This window comes from Cryptotermes secundus, unplaced genomic scaffold, assembly GCF_002891405.2.
Source record: "Cryptotermes secundus unplaced genomic scaffold, Csec_1.0 scaffold1894, whole genome shotgun sequence".
Taxonomy (NCBI): domain Eukaryota; kingdom Metazoa; phylum Arthropoda; class Insecta; order Blattodea; family Kalotermitidae; genus Cryptotermes; species Cryptotermes secundus.
Window position 1 is genome coordinate 1,168,187 of NW_019718027.1, and position 19,794 is coordinate 1,187,980.

The 19,794-nt window shown below is 38.5% G+C and overlaps 1 protein-coding gene across 3 annotated transcripts; it reads right to left on the reverse strand.

Moving 5' to 3' along the window:
* Positions 1-1,755: 1,755 nt before the first annotated feature.
* On the reverse strand, positions 1,756-18,182 carry LOC111864085 (TNF receptor-associated factor 1). Of its 3 annotated transcripts, none has more exons than XM_023851127.2 (8): positions 18,084-18,182; positions 9,981-10,099; positions 8,810-9,043; positions 7,757-7,942; positions 5,577-6,267; positions 3,692-3,807; positions 2,850-3,005; positions 1,756-2,172 (listed from the first exon to the last, which is right to left on the reverse strand). In XM_023851127.2, exons 1-8 carry the CDS (start codon positions 18,106-18,108, stop codon positions 2,029-2,031), a joined length of 1,671 nt encoding a protein of 556 aa, XP_023706895.1. In that variant the 5' UTR covers positions 18,109-18,182; the 3' UTR covers positions 1,756-2,028. The 3 variants fall into 3 exon arrangements, with proteins under 3 accessions (XP_023706895.1, XP_033606473.1, XP_023706972.1); XM_033750582.1 differs by lacking the exon at positions 18,084-18,182 and adding an exon at positions 13,645-13,694; XM_023851204.1 differs by lacking the exon at positions 18,084-18,182 and adding an exon at positions 13,520-13,605.
* Between the last annotated feature and the right edge of the window lie 1,612 nt (positions 18,183-19,794).

The following is a 19,794-nucleotide window of genomic DNA, read 5'->3' on the forward strand; positions in this document are numbered from 1 at the left end:
AGTCTTCTGTCGATGAATAAATGTATTGTCTTTTTACAGCTTTTAAATAAAGGCTCTACAGTGATATTTTTTATCTACATTCATCAATAATACTTATATCATCAAATTTTCCATTTATTTGCGTTCTAAGTATTTTGGCTTTCAGTTCTATATTTTCTTCACTAATCAGGAGTACCTCTTAATCCAGATGAACTCTTCTCCCCAATTGGCTTGAAAGGATTCTGACGATGGTGTATACTGTACTTCTTTTGGCTTATTTTGGACTTCACCCATCGTCCGGTATAAAAAAGACAAAAAACCACAACGTTTCGGAGACTGGATCTGTCTCCGTCTTCAGGTGTATAGGGAAGGTTTAACCTACTCAGTTGGGCCCCTTAGAAAGAGCTAGTCTCAATCACTGGACAAACCTTGATCTGTAGAAACAACCTATGAACAACCGACAACCGGTTCCGTCAGTGGGAGGAAAGAATAAAATCGCAGTAAAAACACGATAGAAAATTTGTGCCAAACATGCACTTGTCAACAATGTAAAGAAACAGAAGTATGGGTTATATTCCATGAATTCAGTTAAAAACGAAAGTAAATACTGGATAAAGCATGTCTGATCTGCATGGATAAAGAATCGTGCCACCATGGCAACTTCCGGGAATCAGACTAATCCCCGGAAGAAAACTTGCAGTAGTAGTGGAACCACTAATATTCATGAAATTACATTTTTTGGTTTGTTAACCTCTTCATTGATGAGGGGGATCCATATAGGAGAAATATCCAAACTGGGTTTCTCCCCAAGTTAATCCAGATTTGTGAAGATTTACTGTATAATACTTTTTTTTGATTTCCAAAATACACATTGATGCAAGTGACGATATGTGTACCTCATGACGATTACAACATGTATAGGATTCTGCAAAAGACATGGACTCAAGGTGTTTGGGAGCAGGGTGTTGAGGAGAATACCTGGACCAAAGAGAGATGAAGTGACAGGAGGTTAGAGAAAACTGCATAATGAGGAGCTTCATAACTTGTGCTCTTCTCCAAGTATAATTAGAATGATCAATTCGAGGAGGATGAGATGGGCAGGGCATGTAGCATGAATGTGGGAGAAGCAGAATGCATATAGGATATTGATGGGAATGCCAGATGGAAAGAGCCCACTGGGAAGACCAAGGCATAGGTAGATGGACAATATTAAAATGGATCTTAGAGAGATAGGATGGGATGGTATGACTTGGATTGATCTGGCTCAGGATAGGGACCAGTGGAGATCTCTTGTGAATACGGTAATGAACCTTCAGGTTCCATGAAATGCTGAAAGTTCTTGACCAGCTCTGCAATTGGCAGCTTCTCAAGAAGGGCTCAGCTCCGTGAGGGAACGTAAGTGAGTGAATGACATGTTTCAGTGACAGATGGTTGTGTTGCATGTTTCAATATCCTTTCACAGGCAGGATACTATGACCCCTAGAAGATGACATTAACACATATCAACATGTACATGAACCACTGTAACAGATAAAAGTCTCATATAAAACAGTCTGTCATGTAATAGAGTAACTAATAGATGGGTTTTGAATTGTTGACTGGATTTATCAGAGTCTTTGATCTAGTATGTGACTACACTTTACAGTTTTCTCTCTCTCTCTCTCTCTCTCTCCCCCCCCCCTCTCTTACATATACACATGCACACACTGGTAATTTCTACCAGGCTACACAATGTCATAACCCTGGAAACGCCAGTAAGTAACAAATTTGTCTTCATTTTATGAAATTTGAGGTTCTCATGGCAGTTAATGTGGATATCACTGTCATCTGGTATGTGCCACTGTATAGTCTGGTAGAAAGTTACAATGTTCAGAAGGAACTTTCTACCCCTTTTTCAGGGCAGAACAGTGGAGTAATGGAGATGGTGGCAGCCGTTTTCCCTTAACTTTAATAACACTATGTAATCTGGCAGAAATGAGACTACAGAGTTTCACATTCCAGAAGACAGGAACCACCTTATATTCATACAAATGTACTCCTATACCAGTGTTATCCAATATCCACTTCAAGAAACATAGTATTATTGAGAACATAATTATGCTGCTGCAGTACTGTGTGAGGAATGAACACATGTAATCCTGCTGGATCTTCCTTCTCTTGACCTGTTACAAGATTCTTCACTAAGTTGTTCACCTGCCACATCAGAAAAATATGACATGAATATATGTATGAATGTATGAATGAATGTATGAATGACATGAATGTATGTGACAATGAAGAAAAAATTACACATTTTGTTTTATGCTTCCATTTCAGGTAAAATAACTGTACAACAATAATCTTCATTTATTGACAGTGGAAACATTATGAATCACAGGCACTGCACATCTGTCCATCTATATTCATTCTACCTTCCATTTCATGAATCCTACATCAGATTCTGAGGAAATGTAGCACGAGAGATTTTACAGAATTGGTAGAGAATCATGAACTTAAGACATTATCAGCTGGTTATTACTGGTATGTGAAGTTGTAATGTGAGTCAATTTGGTGACAGGTTATGGGCTTCAGAGCTGGGGTTCGATTCCTGGCATGGGCAAGATATTTTTCTCTGCCCCAGATCACCCAGCCAAGTTCCAGACCTCACCAGCTTTCTATCCAATGGGTGCGGCATGCTCTTTGTCTGAGTGTAAAGCAGCCATAACAATATGAAGCTGATAACTCACTTCCATCTAGTGACAAGGTCAAGAATGGACTATATGTCTTCATGGCTTTGTGTTTAATTAATGAAGCACAGGGACAACTTTACTTATATGTGAAGATATAATTATTAACTGTGTACAGGCATACACACTTTCACGAGGCTCTACCTTGTCTAAAGCAGTGTTCTGGTCACGGAGTGTCAAGGTTACTCGTTGATTAAATGGCCATAGAAGCAAAGGGTCCCATTCGCCCTCCAGAACTTGCAAAGAGGCTGTCATGTGGCGACCAGTCCACTGTCCCAATCCATTTAACCTCACCTCAATCTGTAATAAGGAGATCAGCAGAAATAAATGCAAAGCAACCATGAAATTGAAGAAATACATTGACTTATTAAAACAATGAATTGAAATTGTATGACAATGACTCCACTAATTTATTGAAGATAAGACCACAGGAGTGTGCTGCACGAATAACATTTGAAAACTAAGTAGGACATAGAGAGCATTTGCAAAATAAGAACTGTATTCACAACTGTCATGACAGATATATGGACATCAGAAAACATCCAGGATAAAAGATGTTCATGACCATACAATTGCAGACACTGGGAAGAATCTTCAACGTTTTTGATTAGGGACCCTAAATTTTTAAAAGACCAGATTTTTCGACTCATCAGCAAGACCTATAGCTGACTGACCTCAGTCCTACAACCAATTGTTTTTTGCAATTATGTATTGGCATGTACTATGGAACAGAAAAAGTGTAACTGAATCAGCTGATAAATTTGGTTCTAAATGGGATTATTCAGATTAGTAATTTTACCAGTTACAGCACAGTATAATTATTTTTTTAACAGCATGTCAAACATGACAGAGTCCCTGATTTCCACTTTCTTATAAAGGGTTATTGTCAACTCAGACAGTAAATTCTTCCAAATGGTCCACAAACTTCTGCACTGTGTCACATCCCAGAATATACCACTCTGCGTATAAACTACACAAATATTTACCCGTAGCTTATAGCCATATTGTGAACTGTAGAAGACAGGACTACAGAGCACAGTGTTATTCTCCTTTGCATCCGCCATCTTGGTCTCAAAGTCTGAAATCCTCCATATAATGCCACCTGTGAGCAGTAAAGAAAAATGGCTGATATTCCATGTTATTGAAGAAATATGCTGATATTAATAAAACTTTAATAATAATTATAGTTGCACATTCTTTGTTTCTGGATTCTACTGTACCTTATATTTTGAGTATGATATTGGCCAAATATTGAACAGCAACTAGTTCTTTATAACAGCTATCAGCCTACTTTTCTTACTCTGAAATCTACATTTGTTTATGGGTTTGAATGCAACAACTGTGAACTACTGGTCCTAAGGATGTGCAATTTTGAATGGAGATACATCAAACATGTCTATATATTCAGCACGAAACAGATTTTTATTATATTATGATTATTTTGGACATTCCACATTATATAAGATAACTTGTACAGATGATATTTTGGGAGTCTGCTTTACTTCTGTCTCCAGGATATAGTGATTATACTGACTGATATTTTTGGAATACTAAGAATTGTAAGTCAGCCACTGGTAGTCTGGTGGGTAAAATGCAGAGTAAATATCACAAAAATGCATAATCGTTATTTTATAGTCCCAGATAGCCTCACAAAATACAGTGAAGAATTTGAAGGAAATCAAGCATTGCAAGTTCTGCCAGTAATTTCCTGCTATGCAATTTTCGCAGGGAAAAGAAAAAATAGAAACATGTCTTACAGGGAGATTTTTTCATCCTCTGGTGATGCTGCCCTGGCACTAGCAACACAATGAGTGAATAGGCGTTCTTGATATTTTATATTGCGGTCTCAAAGTTGAATATAAATATATAATTATATTTTAAAACAATTTCTGCATATATTGGTTACCATTTGATGTAGCATTCAGAAATGAATTAAAATTGAAGCTCCATTAGGCATACATGATGAACCTCAGATTATCAATGTAAGATTTGAGGCTTTCACAGATTATCAGTTGTTATTTCAAATATTTAACTTGAAGGCCAGCAGATAGTCTAAGAAGAAAAAAGTATTTCACAAAGAAAAATTGGGATGTAAGAGAATTAAAAGCAGAAGAAAATTTTGTTTTATTGTAATATACTCGTACTTTCATAATCTTCATAAGTCCTTACAGTAGTCATATTCTGCACAGTACTACATAGCATAATGTAATATGATTCATAAAGAGTGAATATTCACTTTATCATTTATGGATTATGAAGAATACAAACGATGAGATGAAGCTGCAGTTGAAGAATATGGACAGAAGTAAGTATGAGTAAAAATTTTAAATTAAGTTCACAGTGCACCCTTCCAGAAATACTTGCATAGCAATAGTACAGGTAAGCGGCCTCTGTAGTCTAGAGGTAACGTTCCCACCTCATAACTCATGGTACGCGGGTTCAAATACCCTGCGGAGGTCGTCGAATTTTTAAGGGCGGAAAAATTCAGGGAACAAGTCCTCTGGGAGGGGCTTTAAGCCGTGTGTCCCGTGTCGTAACTTTATGGCACGTAACAGAACCTCATATCCCCAAAGGGTATCACTGAGCCAAATTCCAGGACGTTTCCCGCCCAACAATAGCCTCTAAGGCCTCTGATAGATGGGGGAAGCATTATAGACACCGCTAAGCAAGTGGCCAAACTCGCTTGCTCGGCGGGACTGATGGTACGCACCATTTATCGGTAGGGTAAAGAGACTTGTAGAATATCATAGAGGGAAGCACAATAGATCAAACTGGTCGCGGTGCATGGGGAAACCCACCCTCTCTAAATAACTAACTAATTATACAGGTACCTTGACCTCATGTAGTTATTATTTCGTCGTATTCACTTACCTACAGCAAGAGCACTGTTGCCTCGGGCTTGTTTTGTTATTGCTTCATCACATTCATTTACACGCTGCTTCATTTGTGCAATTTCTTTGGACTTAGCCTCTGATGCTTTATTGAGAATATTAATTCTGTCACTTATATTATGTATTTCAGCTAGCTGCTCTGCCCAAATTGCACTGATCATTATGTTTTCTCTAGAAAGAAATTCACGAAACTCATCCACATCATGACAGTATTTATCTACAACCATCTTCAGTTTTTCCACCTCTCTCTTTTGCTCTTCCACTGCTCCCTTCCACCTTACTTCACGCTCTGCATGTTGTTCTTCTAGCTGATATCGTTCACGTCTGTCTTCATCTCTCGACTGATCTAAGGTGCAACACAGATCTTCCAGCTTTGCTGCTTCCATTTTTAGTTCTGTTTCAGCTCGAAGACTGTGCTGCCTTTCTTGGACCACTTCTTGCAACAATCTATTTATTTTTTCTTCATCTTCTCTCCTACATTTTTCAATTTCATTTCTGTATTTTTGTAGTTCCACTTTAAAGTTTTCTAGCTCCTGATGTAAAATGTTTGATTTCTCTGTTTCATAAGCAAGTTGTTGTTCAATACGATGTCGTTCCCTTCGTTCTTCCATAATTGTTTCCTTTAGAAGCAAACTCTCCTCTCTGAGTTCATAAAACTGAGCCACACTCACCTGGTTATTCAAATAAAATATTTGTTAATTTATAAACCGAAAACATAAGTTAAACTAAATTAATATATGAATCAACACACAAGGTAAAAATGTGACAATGTAATTAAATAATTACAATTTACAGATATACTTATATATATTTTTATTTTTGTTTCTGCCTAAAATAAATGCAAGATTTTAATAATGTACATGAAAGAAAGAACATTTATTAAAAAGCACGATGTACTTGCAATTAGGAATGTATGTTGGGTTTCTACCATAGCAGGGCTCACAGTCTCCAATACATAATGTGTAATCAGTTTTAGTCAATGAATCATAATGGCCCACATCTGCAGCATCACTATATAAAATTAACAATTTCAATTAAACTGAGGTAGTACATACAGGTTATTTATATGAACATTTCAATTAGTTGGTGTAAACGTACTTTATTCATTTTGATACAGTTAAAGTTACAGGTGACTTTGGAAAAATTTTTGCACATATTGTTTTGGTCATTGACGCATTATCCCTTACTGTTTTGCCCAACATGTATATGAGTGTACTAAATTCCTTATCATAGACAATGTTCTTCTTAAAGTGGTTATTAAGGTGTTTTCATAACACATTCATTTCCAGGAATAAAAAAGAACTGCCAAATACCTATTGAACCAATCATCTGTTAAATTTCAGTTCTATGATAAATACCTGCTCATTACGATAATTATATTTGAGGACCACTAGAAACGTTCTGAGACACAGAGATCAGAAAACAGACCCACTGGATGTCAGTGCAGAAAAGCAAGAGCACCACTATGCCTAGTGCTTTACAACAAAGTTTTCCACACACAACATATGAGTATACCACAGTCACTTCCCTGCAGAACATTAAAGTACAGTTACTTACATGTCCAGGTTAGAGTACAAATCAACTGTCATGAGACTACCTTATTTTTAAAAAAGAATGGTTTTCCTTAAAAGTAAAAGAATATCAAACCCTGAAGAAGCTCTATATGCAAATGAAGAGAAGGTTGTATTGTTGTCAGGAAATGAGTGGCGCCTTTGCTCCCAGAACTGAATGAAGAGTATGAAACTGTGCATGGAGTAAGGGCAGAACAATTGAAGAAATGTGATTCTTGAAATAAAGTTGCCGCTGTAGTTCACCCACATCTTAAGTAAGTGTTTCTCAACCACTGGGCTGTGGCCTGGTACTTGGCACTGGCATCAATTATACTGGGCCCTCATTTCATAAAAACAGAATTTACCAGGTGTCAGTCTTGCAAAAGTTGAGAAACATTGTCCTGAGTTTTCTAGTTGAATGTATGAGTGTATATGGGGTGGGCCTTCTTGGCCCTTGCACCACGACCACAGTGATCTATTATGCCTATGTTTTCTAGTTACCTGTCTATATAAGTTGGTTGCTGCATATAAAATGATACATTGAATACAAAACTTATGATGTAAACTGTACACACCTGAACAATATCAGTGATTTTTAAAATTAAAATACCTGTTGCACTGGATTTTTCTGAGTGTTATCTTGAACTGTGTGTATACGTTGATTAAGTTTCTTAATCTCAAGTTTCCATTCTGCCTCTGCTCGACAGCGCTCATTCTCTTCTTTCAACAAAGCTCTCTTGATGACCATTAGTGCAGCTACTACCTTCTCGTTCCATTCCTCTGGTACTGCAAAACCCTGTAGCATTAGTAACAGTAAGCAACATTAAAAATTGGAGAATAAGGAAACATCAGTACAACAATCAGTCAAGTTTTTCTTTTATTTCTTTTTTATTCTTCCCTTCTCAACACAACAACTATCAAAACTCCTTCATATTTACTGTGTACAATGAGTATATTGAACTTGGTATGGCAGCTTGCTGCATATTTCGGCTAATAGAGCCATCATCAGGCAGTATACCACATACACTAACAACTGAACTTCTTCTGAAAGGTGGTAATTTTTTTTAATTTGAGGTTCATCATTAGACAAAAGAACATAAACTCCTCACTTTATAATTATTCAAGTAATCAGTTTTGTGTTAAAGTATTTTCAAAAATTACTTTTCTTTTTTAATTTTCAAAATAAGGACACAAGATAAGATGCCAAGGCATGAGTGTGTTTCCAGTCTTTCTAGCCCGTCACACAACCATTTACTGTTCTTACACCTTTTATTGTGTGTGTGTGTGTGTGTGTGTGTGTATGCATATTGTATTCAGAAATTTGGTCACTTCTGTCTAAAAATATCTTGTCCATTAGCATAATAAATAAAAACAGAGACGCATGAACATTTACCTTCATTCTATATGAACAAGTTATTTCACATCAGTATCTATTTTAATTAATTAGAAATTAATTTTTGTTATAGGAATTTTCACTTTGTGCATGAAGTTCAAGGAATGCAACAATTTCATAAAATGATGAGGTCATGTATCCTATCCGCCGTCACTTCATGAATAATATCCATATTTTAATACTTAACAGAAACCAACCACTGCCCATTTCTTTACCATTACACTCTAACATGAATATAATTACTTTCCTAATGCAGTACTACATGAATACCTGATGCTGAGTTTTGTATTGTTGCATCACAGGCCCCGAATCAAAATTATGTTGTAAATTTGTCATGGCTTCATGATTTTCTGTTTGTTGTGTTGTTGATGGTAAGTTATTTGTTGGCCTTTTTTTGTTTTTGCATTTGTTATCCAAGTGATACTGCATTTCTTGTCTCTCTACAGTGACCCCACACTTGTTTGGACATCCTTCCAACACTAGAGGGCATTGTTTCATATGTGCCTGTAAGTAAATTCAGTTTAAATAATAAATTTTTATAAAGTATTCAGTCACTAAGATAATAATTTTGACTCCACATCATAACTTAGGCTTATTACAATTACATCAACATGAAACACACTCCTTATCTTTTAAAATCTTTGTTCTCCACAATAATCTCCACTTTCCTTTGTAAGTACATTATTAATAAAAGCAAAATATTATTACATTTGTATGCATTTGTTATTGCTTCTGCATTCAAGTCAAGATCTCTGACTTCAGCATTCCCCTTAAGCTGCCACTGTAAAGATTCTTACCTCCACAACATCTTGTAACTTCTGCGTCCATGACCGAGAATCTTTTTAACTCGTTTTGACTTTGGTAAAAGACATATGTACTTAAGTGGCAGACCATGACTTTCCCAAAAGTGTTAGCCAAATACCAAGGCAGAGGGGATATGCTCTATCCCCTATGAGTACAAAAGCAACTGAAGTGCATTAACATTCCTCATGTGGCTCATGTGATATCTCAGATTGTCATGCACTCAGTCCTCCATTAAGCCTATACTATATCATGTTCGTCCTAACTGCACTTGTGTTCACAAACGACTAGTGCGAGTCTCAAGGAACTGGCTAACAATGGCTGTTATTGGCCAGCTAGAAGTGGCATAGAATGACATTTCTTCTGCCAACGTGTATCAAATACCACTGAACTACAAAAGTAACAATTTGTATTTTATTTTTCAGTGGTAGCCATGCTAACACAGTTAATATAAATACTTCACCACTGATGTGGTGTGCACGCACGCACGCACACACACAACCGATCAATTTGAGGGTTAACTCACACACATAAAACAACAGGACCAAAAAGGGCAAGAAATAAAGAAATAAACCCAAAACAAATAAATAAATAAAAAAATTACAAGGAAACAAGAAATTATAAAAACCTCCCTACATACTTGCAGATGTTTCTCATGCAATACAAGGCCACAGTAGTAACAGGTTATGGTGCGGCCTGGCCGATGAGGCTTAGTTCCTTGCTGCTTCTGAAGCCTACCTGTTTTCATCTCACTAGTATCTGTAATCAAAACATTTATGTACATGTAAATTATATAGACATAGAATACAGCAGGCATACAGACAGTTGTTCCTAAGCCTTTACCACAGTATTATTTGAAAATGTTCAACATTTGGAAAAGGCGCATCAAACAAAAGTGGGTTCACGACAAAATTAAGGAAACAATAAATTAATATCCAATTATAAAAACGTTATCATTCCATTTACTTTCAAAACAGCACAGACCAGTATACCTAAACAATAATGTTCATTAGCTGCTTCATTAGCACAGTTTATATGTATCTCATTAAAAGAGATGGGTTTCTAGTCATACATGTTGAAGTGGCTGGTCATGATTATATAAGGTACTATCTGGGAATTCATCTGGAAAGACTGAGGAAAAGTTTGGAAAAAACTCTAACTCCGTGGCTTTTAGTCCGCAAACGAACTATACTTACCGAGGGACCGCTGCTTGTCGACGAAGTTAGTGACAACTCTTGCAGCTAGAGAGGTGTCACATGGTAAGCACAACGGATTTCCATGACCGTTAATCTCGGTTTTCTAGACCGGAGCCGTTATTTTTCCATTTAAGTAGCTCCTCAATTATCCTCAAAAGACTGAGCTGACCCCGTTCCAGACCCACTACTTCTCAGAAAATATGGTAGCGCCAGGAACCCAACCCGGGTCCTCTATATCTGTAGCCTGGAACTTTGACCACTAGACCACAGAGGCGGCCTTTGCAAAGTCTCAGTGAAAACAATTTCAGCCTGTCAAGATTTGAACTGGGTACTTCCCAAATCAAGTCTAAAGTTATCACTATAACCTGTTCAGTATTCTGATGGGTCAATATACAGCACAGAAGGGGTGAGAAGAAATTCATGCTGAACACTGATGGGTACATTGTTTCAAAGCAGCCATGTGGAAGGCAGGAAAGATGATGCAGAAATGATGTTAAGATGCGTATTAAGATAATATTTTGCAATGAGGAGGAGGTGGGTGATGGGTAAAATTGGCTCCTTGGTAGGTTTTTTTGAAAATTCACGTTTTGCTACATATGAATTAATTAGTTCAGTTGGGTGAGATGGCATTTTATTTCTGGTAGGCGGATTGGGATTTCTCCTTTTCACTATGAGACCCAAAATGTAGACCACCCAGTTTCTTTACAGTTTGTTCCGGGTGCTCTTTTCCAAAACTAAAGGACGACCACTGTGTGAGGCCGAGCAGTCACTGCCATCTAGTGTTCGATTTTTCTCGTGATTTTCTAGGGGTATGCGTTCCACTAGTTGATAAATACTGTCCTGTAACATAAATGATAAGACGGTAGTGAAGATGAATAGGAAATAATGTGGCCTGGATTATGCTTGGGGACTGAGGAAAACCGCAAAAACCTATTTTTTTTATTGCTAGTGGGGTGGGACTAAGTCCCTTGTACTGCGGCCACTTCTGGCCTATTGTACCAGCCCCACATGATAGGTGAGGGTGATTGTGGAGCAATTGGTGGAATGAAGATTGGCAGGGGAAACCGAAGCACTCGGAGAAAATCTGCCCCAACGCCACTTTGTCCACCACAAATCCCACTTGACCAGACCCGGGATCGAACACGGGCCGCCGCGGTGGGAAGAAAACCTCGGTTAGTACAGTCGGGTGTCCCAACCCAAATTCGAACAGGACACCTCAAGAATAAAGGCCATACACACTATTCCTTTATCCACCTTGCTCAGTATGATTTCGACATACAACATCATAGTTCAATTCATATGGTTTCATTCTAGGAATCTGAGTGACGTTTCAGAGGAAAACATGACCTCCTCTACAGGGACAAGGAGTAAGCAAAGCACGACATGAGTATTAATGCACGTGACTGTCTCTGGACGACCTCCAATTGCTTCTTCTCCGATTCTTTACGATGCTGATTGTTACATGAAGAGTTCTGTCTTCTGCAATACAACGTGTAGTCCATTGCTTGCCACCTGCTTTCTTGCTTGGCTTATTCTTCCATCCTGAAAATAGAGGCGATATATTCCTCCGAAACGTCGGTTGGCTAGCAAGGGACTACTCGGCGTTATATCCAGTAAGACAGAACTCTTCACAACAACCGCTGTGAAAACTTTAAATCCTGAATGACCGTTACACACCTCCACTCCCCAGTTTGGTATGTGGATCCATGGATCTGTTGTCTGATTTATTTACAATGGAGACTGACTGGATGGGCTCTGAGTGAGAGAGAGAGAGAAACAGAGTAGGGGAATGATTTAACTCCGAAACAATTCATCTATTCATATCTCCCTTTCTCCTACCGCTGCGATAACCTCAAATTCAATAAAGATAACGGCAGGCGGAACCTGCCGCCCCGGAAAATAGTGCCGTCCCAGGGAACCGCTCGGTTCGCCTGTTCTGCGACGCCTACTGTATATTAAATAACCACGACAGCATCCTTCCAAATCCCTATCTAATAATCAGTGACATCAAATAACCTATAAAGTAACGGTGCTCTTATAACGAGCCAGGACATCCTTGAAACTCATTACATATTCATTATTCATTATCATCGTCTCGTCTCATCCGACGTCCTAGAGGTTTGAGCTCTGCAGTTGAAATATCGTAGTTGAATGACTTAAGGGTCGTTGGATTTGAGTTTCTAACAGCGACGATTAATGAAGGGTAGGCCTACTACATTCGGGGATATCATTCTTGAAGATGGAGGCAGTATGTAACGACGAAAATTCGGTGAATTTCTACCAGACTATACAAAGTCACGACTTCAACTTAAGGGTAAGTTGAATAATGTGGTAGCACTGGCTGGACAATGCGGTAGAAATTTGGCAAACAAATTATTTCGTGAAGGGATGTACATATGAATAGAACTTCAAATATCTGCCACTAATATATTGTTTTATGGAACATACTAAATTCTGAGAATATATAAAAATAACCCAGCGATAGGAATACAGTATTCGCTGGAATGAGGATATTTAACCATCTTCCTATAAATATAAAATCATTATCATATAAAATTGAATTGTTTAAACCAGCATTAAAGAGATATCTTTGCTTGTGGTCATTTTATTCATTAGAGGAGTTTTTTAATCAAAATAATTTGTAAATACTGATTGGATGTAAATGGGATTAACTGTATGTTATATTTTTTTAATTTTAATTATGTTTATTACTTAGTATTATGTGATATTGTTTTATGATTAATGTTTAATGATTGTGACGAATGAACTTGGAGTAGTAAGAAGTAAAAGGTTGTATTTCTAACAGTGTATGAATCTATGTTGTTATGATATGGCTTGATTTAATGTTACACCACGTATCTTTTTATGTTTTGTATGAGATTGTATAAGTTTGACTAACTCTATATCCTATGGGTGCTAAAGCCCCTGTACAGGATTTGTGGAGTTATTTAATAACAATAAACAATAAACAATAAGCTGTTACCTTCAATTTAAATCAAACGCCTGTGTTTTTAAATGTGTTTTGAACAGTGCATTCTGTTTCAAATCCTAAAACGCTTAATTTTAATTTTAAATACTACACACTGTATATTCCACTACTGCACTCACAATGAACCCGTCATTACATTGTGCCGTTCCGCTGTGCAACCGGAAGAAAATGTCACGAACAGGTCTGCATTCCAGCTATATCAGAATGTCAACACGACACAGCAGATGTGATTATCACAGTCCCAAGCCGGAACTTCGTGTCTATTGTTAAAACTGTTTAAAATGTACATAAACATTTTACATGACCAAATATTTCGACCGAAATTATTTAAAATAAATGTAACCCTTGACGTCCGTGTATTTATCGTCCGTCGATATTGCAACACTCTTCCATTCACCACTCAATATTAGTTTAACATTATACACTTTGACACTACATGTTTCGGCCCCAAAGGCCATCTTCAGGTGTCTTGATATGTTACAAATATTTTATCAAATTATGTCAGAACTGCTACACTGTCTTAGTCCATGTTAAAATTACACGCTGTAGTCCTCTTTTCAAGGTAAAACCACACGCTGTGGAGGAAACACGCAGACCGGGGGCATATGGCAGTCATAACTGAAAAGTAGGCTACGAACGCGAGGGGTAAGCTGCTGAGACAAAACACCCTGGACAGACACACATTTATGAACAATAAATGAGGTGAAATAAAATGCAGCAAAATAACTTGGGTATAATAGAAACTTTAAGGGATTTTATCTGGTTTTACCTTGCAAAGAGAACTAGATTTTTTTTTCAGATATTTTACTGGTCCTTGGGCTTAACAAGGTTGAGAAACACTGTGATAAAACATAAATACTGAGAAACAGTAGAAGTCAACCAGTACTTTGTAATTAGCTGTACTCTTGCAGAGCAGCAAAGGAAGACACATGAACTAGCCAGTTAACAAACATGGATAGCGTACCAAATTAAAAGATATTCGATTTTAACTGGAATCGGTGATTGCAGTTGTTACAGAAAGAAAGAATAATCACAACCTTGAGATAAAGTGATAATATTTCATATATAGAAGGCCGTGATAAATACGTCAGTGCTTCCCACCTTTTGTTCTAGGAATTCCTATAACCTTAATAAATACAATACGGATGGATTTCAAAATCGAAATTACAACTCAGAGATATAAGAACAGGTAAGGTATAGGTTAAGGTAAAGCTGTCCCTGTATTTAACTGATTAAGCACTACGCCATGAACATGTATGAGGGAACGGATGTATAAATCCACGCATTCTTAACCGAGACACTAGTTGGAGGTCAGTGATCAGCTTCACGCCACGGCCGCTTTACCCACGGTACCCACTGGTTAGGAGGTTGGGTTGGCCCCAGGGCCGGTTGCGAGCAGTAGGACTGGCCATATTTGTATACGGTATACAAAAGACAGGGGGAGAAAGAGAAAGGAATATACAATTTAAGATTATTTCAGACTTATTTATGAGGTTTGCGTCAGCATTTATTCTCATATAAGAACCCATTCACCGAATGTAATGTCGAAAATTGAAGCCAGTGAAGTACAATTTGTATTTACTCGTAAATTTTTGTGTTTATTCATAATCTCAAACCACACCAAATTTCATACGCTTAGCAACATATAGGCTAGTCCATAAGTGTAAATATAAAGTTAAAGGCAAAGTTATCCTTGTGCTTAACTAATTAAGCACTACGCCATGAAGGCGTATGGGGGGATGGATGTATAGGTCGACGTATGTTTGAGTGAGGTAACAGTTGAAAGTGAGTGGTCAATTTCACAACCCGGCAGCTTTACCTCCGAGGAAAGAGCGCCTGGTAGCCATTGGGTAGGAGGCTGGGAGGGCCCCAGAACCGGTCTGGAACATGTGGAGAAGAACAAATATTGCCTCTACCGGGGCTCGAAATCCGAGCCCTCGGCCATCCAGCCCGTAGCCATTCGCTGTACATTCGCTATCCCGGCTCATAAGAGTATGTATAAGTAAAAGTAAAGCTATCCATGTACTAGGCCGTGAGGGCCCATAGATTTGTGAGACGTTGAGGGTCCCAGATTATCTAGACAATCGGCTCAAAGATGGCGGTAAGGTTATCAGCCTTACGCGCCGGCCGCGCTTTACTCCCCAGGAAAATGATTTAATTAATTCATGGTACTCATTTCTGTTAGAGGCTGAGTGAACCCCAGGGCCATAGTGCTGCTGGAAGGATTAGGTCAACTGAAAAAAATCCAATAAGAGTACGTATAGGCTTATAAAATAAATAGTCACAGATATATACATATATATCACAGATCTTACAGGAAGTACGGAATTTCATGCTTAGTGACTGTACGTGACGAAAATGTATCTCAAAACTTTCGATTGCAGCAACATCGCATTCAATGTTACTCGCGTTCACCGCTAAAATCATGCATTAGTCTAAATTCTGTCAAAGGAGATTTTCGTGTCAATTCTGTGAGGGAATCAATCGAATGTACTACACAGCCACCGACTTTCCGGATACTCTGTATAAACGGACGCGCGCGCACGCGCGCACATCTTGCGAAACGTAACCACGGAAATTGGTAATCCTAATTTAGAGAGCTGTCTTTAAGGTGCAGCTATAAGATTTAACAACAACGTACTTCGAAATCCTTTCCTGAGAGTCAGATAAGTTGCAAGACCACCTTATGACACATGAGGCTGGAAGGTATATTACATCGTACTCCACCTAATCTGAGTGACGTAGCATATAGGATGCTTGAACTTTAAGTTACTTCCAGGTGGTTCAAGAGGTGTAGGAATTCTGACTGGAATTGGTGTTCTCATGGCGGTTGTAACGCTGTGTATCTCGAACAGAGGTCGACGTTTAAGAGGAACAATTCACCTACACATTTAAGATCGAAAGCTTCTGCTGATTTCTTCATTGATTTACTCTTCGATTATGAAGATAGACGTGATATGTTCCTCCGAAACATCAGGATGTCTCTTAACTACACAGTGTTAAACCCCATAAGACGGAAATTTTAAAGAATGTCGATTGTTTACTCTTATGTTGTGCAACCAACTTATACAAGCTTTGATCTTTAAAAATTAACATCTTTGCATGTAAAACTGGAGTTCATAATACTCGTAATTATTCTCAATAAAGGGGACACGTACATATATTCGTAGTTTACCGTTTAGCTGCAACTCAGGTACCCCAGAGAGTAGACCTGGATTCGGTGCTTGGTCAGTGCATGTCATGGGTTCTTTGAACATGACTATGGACAAGCGAATTTCCTTCAGCTCCCAGTGATATTTATTCCCCCCCCCCACACACACGTACCTCCTTATCATCACTGCATTCAGGCGTATTTCACATACAGATAAAGTTGCAAAATAAGATAAACAAAAACAGAGCAACACACGCTATACTACCCTAATACTTACATATCAGTCAGTCATTATTCCTTTTGGTAGGTAGTAAGATATAAATTAGCGGCCTCCGTAGTCTAGAGGTAACGTTACCACCTCATGACTCGTGGTACGCGGGTTCAAACCCGGCGGAGGTCGTGGAATTTGTAAGGGCGGAAAAATTCAGGGAAACAGTCCTCCGGGAGGGACTTTAAGCCGTGGGTCCCGTGTCGTAGCTTTACGGCATATAAAAGAACCTCATATCTCCAAAGGAGGTCACTGAGCCAAATTCAAGGACGTTTCCCGCCCAACAGTAGTCTCCAATGCCTCTTATAGATGGGGGAAGCATTATAGATACCGCCAAGCAAGTAGAGGCCGAACTCCCTGGCTCGGTCGGGACTGATGGTACGCACCAATATCGGTAGGGTATAGAGAGTGGTAGAATATCATAGAGGGAAGCACAATGGACCAATACTGGTCTCAGTGCATGGGGAAACCCACCTTCTCCAATAACTAACTAAGATATAAATTAATCACGCAAAATATTTGAGAAATATAAACTTCGCCTACTGGGTAGAAAAATAGTGGCTTCGATGTGAGCCTTTGATTTTGGTAATGAACTATTCAATTTAACTCGAAGAGTCAGTTTTATTTTCAATCACGAAAAAGTTTTGGGTTCGTAACGTCACCGCTGTCAATCGGTTTCTTTGACATATAAATTGCGATGCATAAGAGTCGGTTCATATGGCGATGTCAGTATCATTTGTTAAAGCTAACGGGTATTTTCAAGATAAAAAGGACTGCAGTACCTTCCTAATATTCCACGGATGATACCTTTAGATTCAGAAAAGAAATCTAAAACAATTCTTTAAATTTTTATGTAAGACGACTCATTGTATGGTGATTCAGGCCTTCTCAAGGTCCCCGCACAGGACCATACACAAACACACTCATACATCTTGCTGAATTCGAACTCGTGAGGCCACTGCTAGAGGAATCCAAAATTGTGCGTATCTTACTCTGCCTGCCACCACTGTGATGGGCGAAATTAAGTACCAACGTTAAAAATTCCTTCCCGGAGTCAATGTAATTTCATAAAAGTAATAATAATGTGTTCAGGCTATCAAAGTCAGTAGTAGGTCTAGATAAAACTCTTTGACAGTTACCTGTTGAAGAACGAAGATCTGCCATGACTACGCTTGGGGCACCAATGATACACTATCTCTAATACGTATCGTGACGATATACGTGTAATGCCAAGGGCGATAGCACGCCCACTGCAATCATTCATCAAGCCCGACCAAGAATGTAACGCTTGATGTCCTGTATTCCATGGAATATAGACAGACTTGATAGTAAGGGAACGTCATACTACTGAATTTCCGTTTCAGACAGGTTTCCGTTTAACGCCGTTGCTTACAGATAAAAATATTTCACAAGAGCCACAGTAGCTTAGTGATACCGAGTGAGTCTAGAAGGCTCCTAGAGCCGTCAGAAAGTAAAATGTGGCCATGGGTTCCGTGGGACTCGGAACCAAGAGTCACTGTGACGAGATCCAGTAGCAATTTAGGAGTCATTCAGTCAGACGAGCTTAGCCAGTATTAGTAACCAGGGAATGGACTGGACGATGGATGAAATGGTATTCGATTCCCTGCAGGGGCAGAAATATTTCTGTTACCTCACCCATACCAACTCTGGGGACCACTCAACTTCCTAACCATTGGGAATGGGTGAGGGGGCTTTCTGTCTGGCCAGGAGTAAAGCGGCCGGGGCTTGAAACAATTCGCATCAATCAACTGCTGAAGATTAAGAATGACTAGATCTATAGCTACACTCCTTCATACATCTTCATCGCGTGTTTTTAATTAATTAAGCGCAGCGACAACTTTAGATTTGTAAAATATTGTCTTCTAGAACGTGACGCCGTGTAACCTGACATATTTACAGATGTTTCAGAGGAATGTGTTTCCTTCATCGTAAGAGTAAGTGTACACTTGTAGCCTGAAGATGAAGGCAGTACGTTCCTCCGAAACATCTATCAGACTAAACGCTGTCACATTCCAGAAGACAATAATCTTGTCATCACACTGAGAACCTCAGATCTCCCAAGTTTTTGTTTACCTTTAATTCCAGATAAAGATATTTCGCAGTATTTACTTAAATTCCTTTCTTCTTATTATTATACGTTGTTTTACTTACATAAATATTCGGTCGCGCCACAGCTCAAGCGGTTACTCGCTGGCTGCCCACCGCGGCGGCCCGGGTTCGGTCAAGTGGGATTTGTGGTGGACAAAATGGCGCTTGGGCAGGTTTACTGCGAGCACTTCGGTTTCCCCTGCCAATCTTCATTCCACCAATTGCTCCACAGTCACTCTCACCTATCATCTGGGGCTGGTACAATAGGCCAGAAGTAGCCGCAGTAAAAGGGACTTAGGCCCACCCACTAGGAATATAGGAAAATACATAAATATTCAGCTAGGTTTATTATTTTCTGCTAAACTGTTGTTTTGTGTTTCTATTACCGCGTTAAACAGTTTCCATTTATTAGGGCAATTTATTTCCACTAGCATTCTTCATTCTCACAGAAGCCATAACATACCTTGAACATTCACAATTGAAAATTATGTTATAATGAAATAATTTGTCAGAATATCTCACATTGTCGATACGCAGAGGAATTCACACTTATTTCTTAAAAGGTGTGTACATGAACTGCCTTAACCAGTATCACTTCACGCATTTTCATCAGAAGAAATTTTACATTTCCATCATGGATATTTACATTCAACCTCATATAGTTTCTTCTAAACTTACAGTTGGAAGTCATGTAAAATACTGTTCAATTATTTAATGTACAATAAATGATGTGCAATGAAC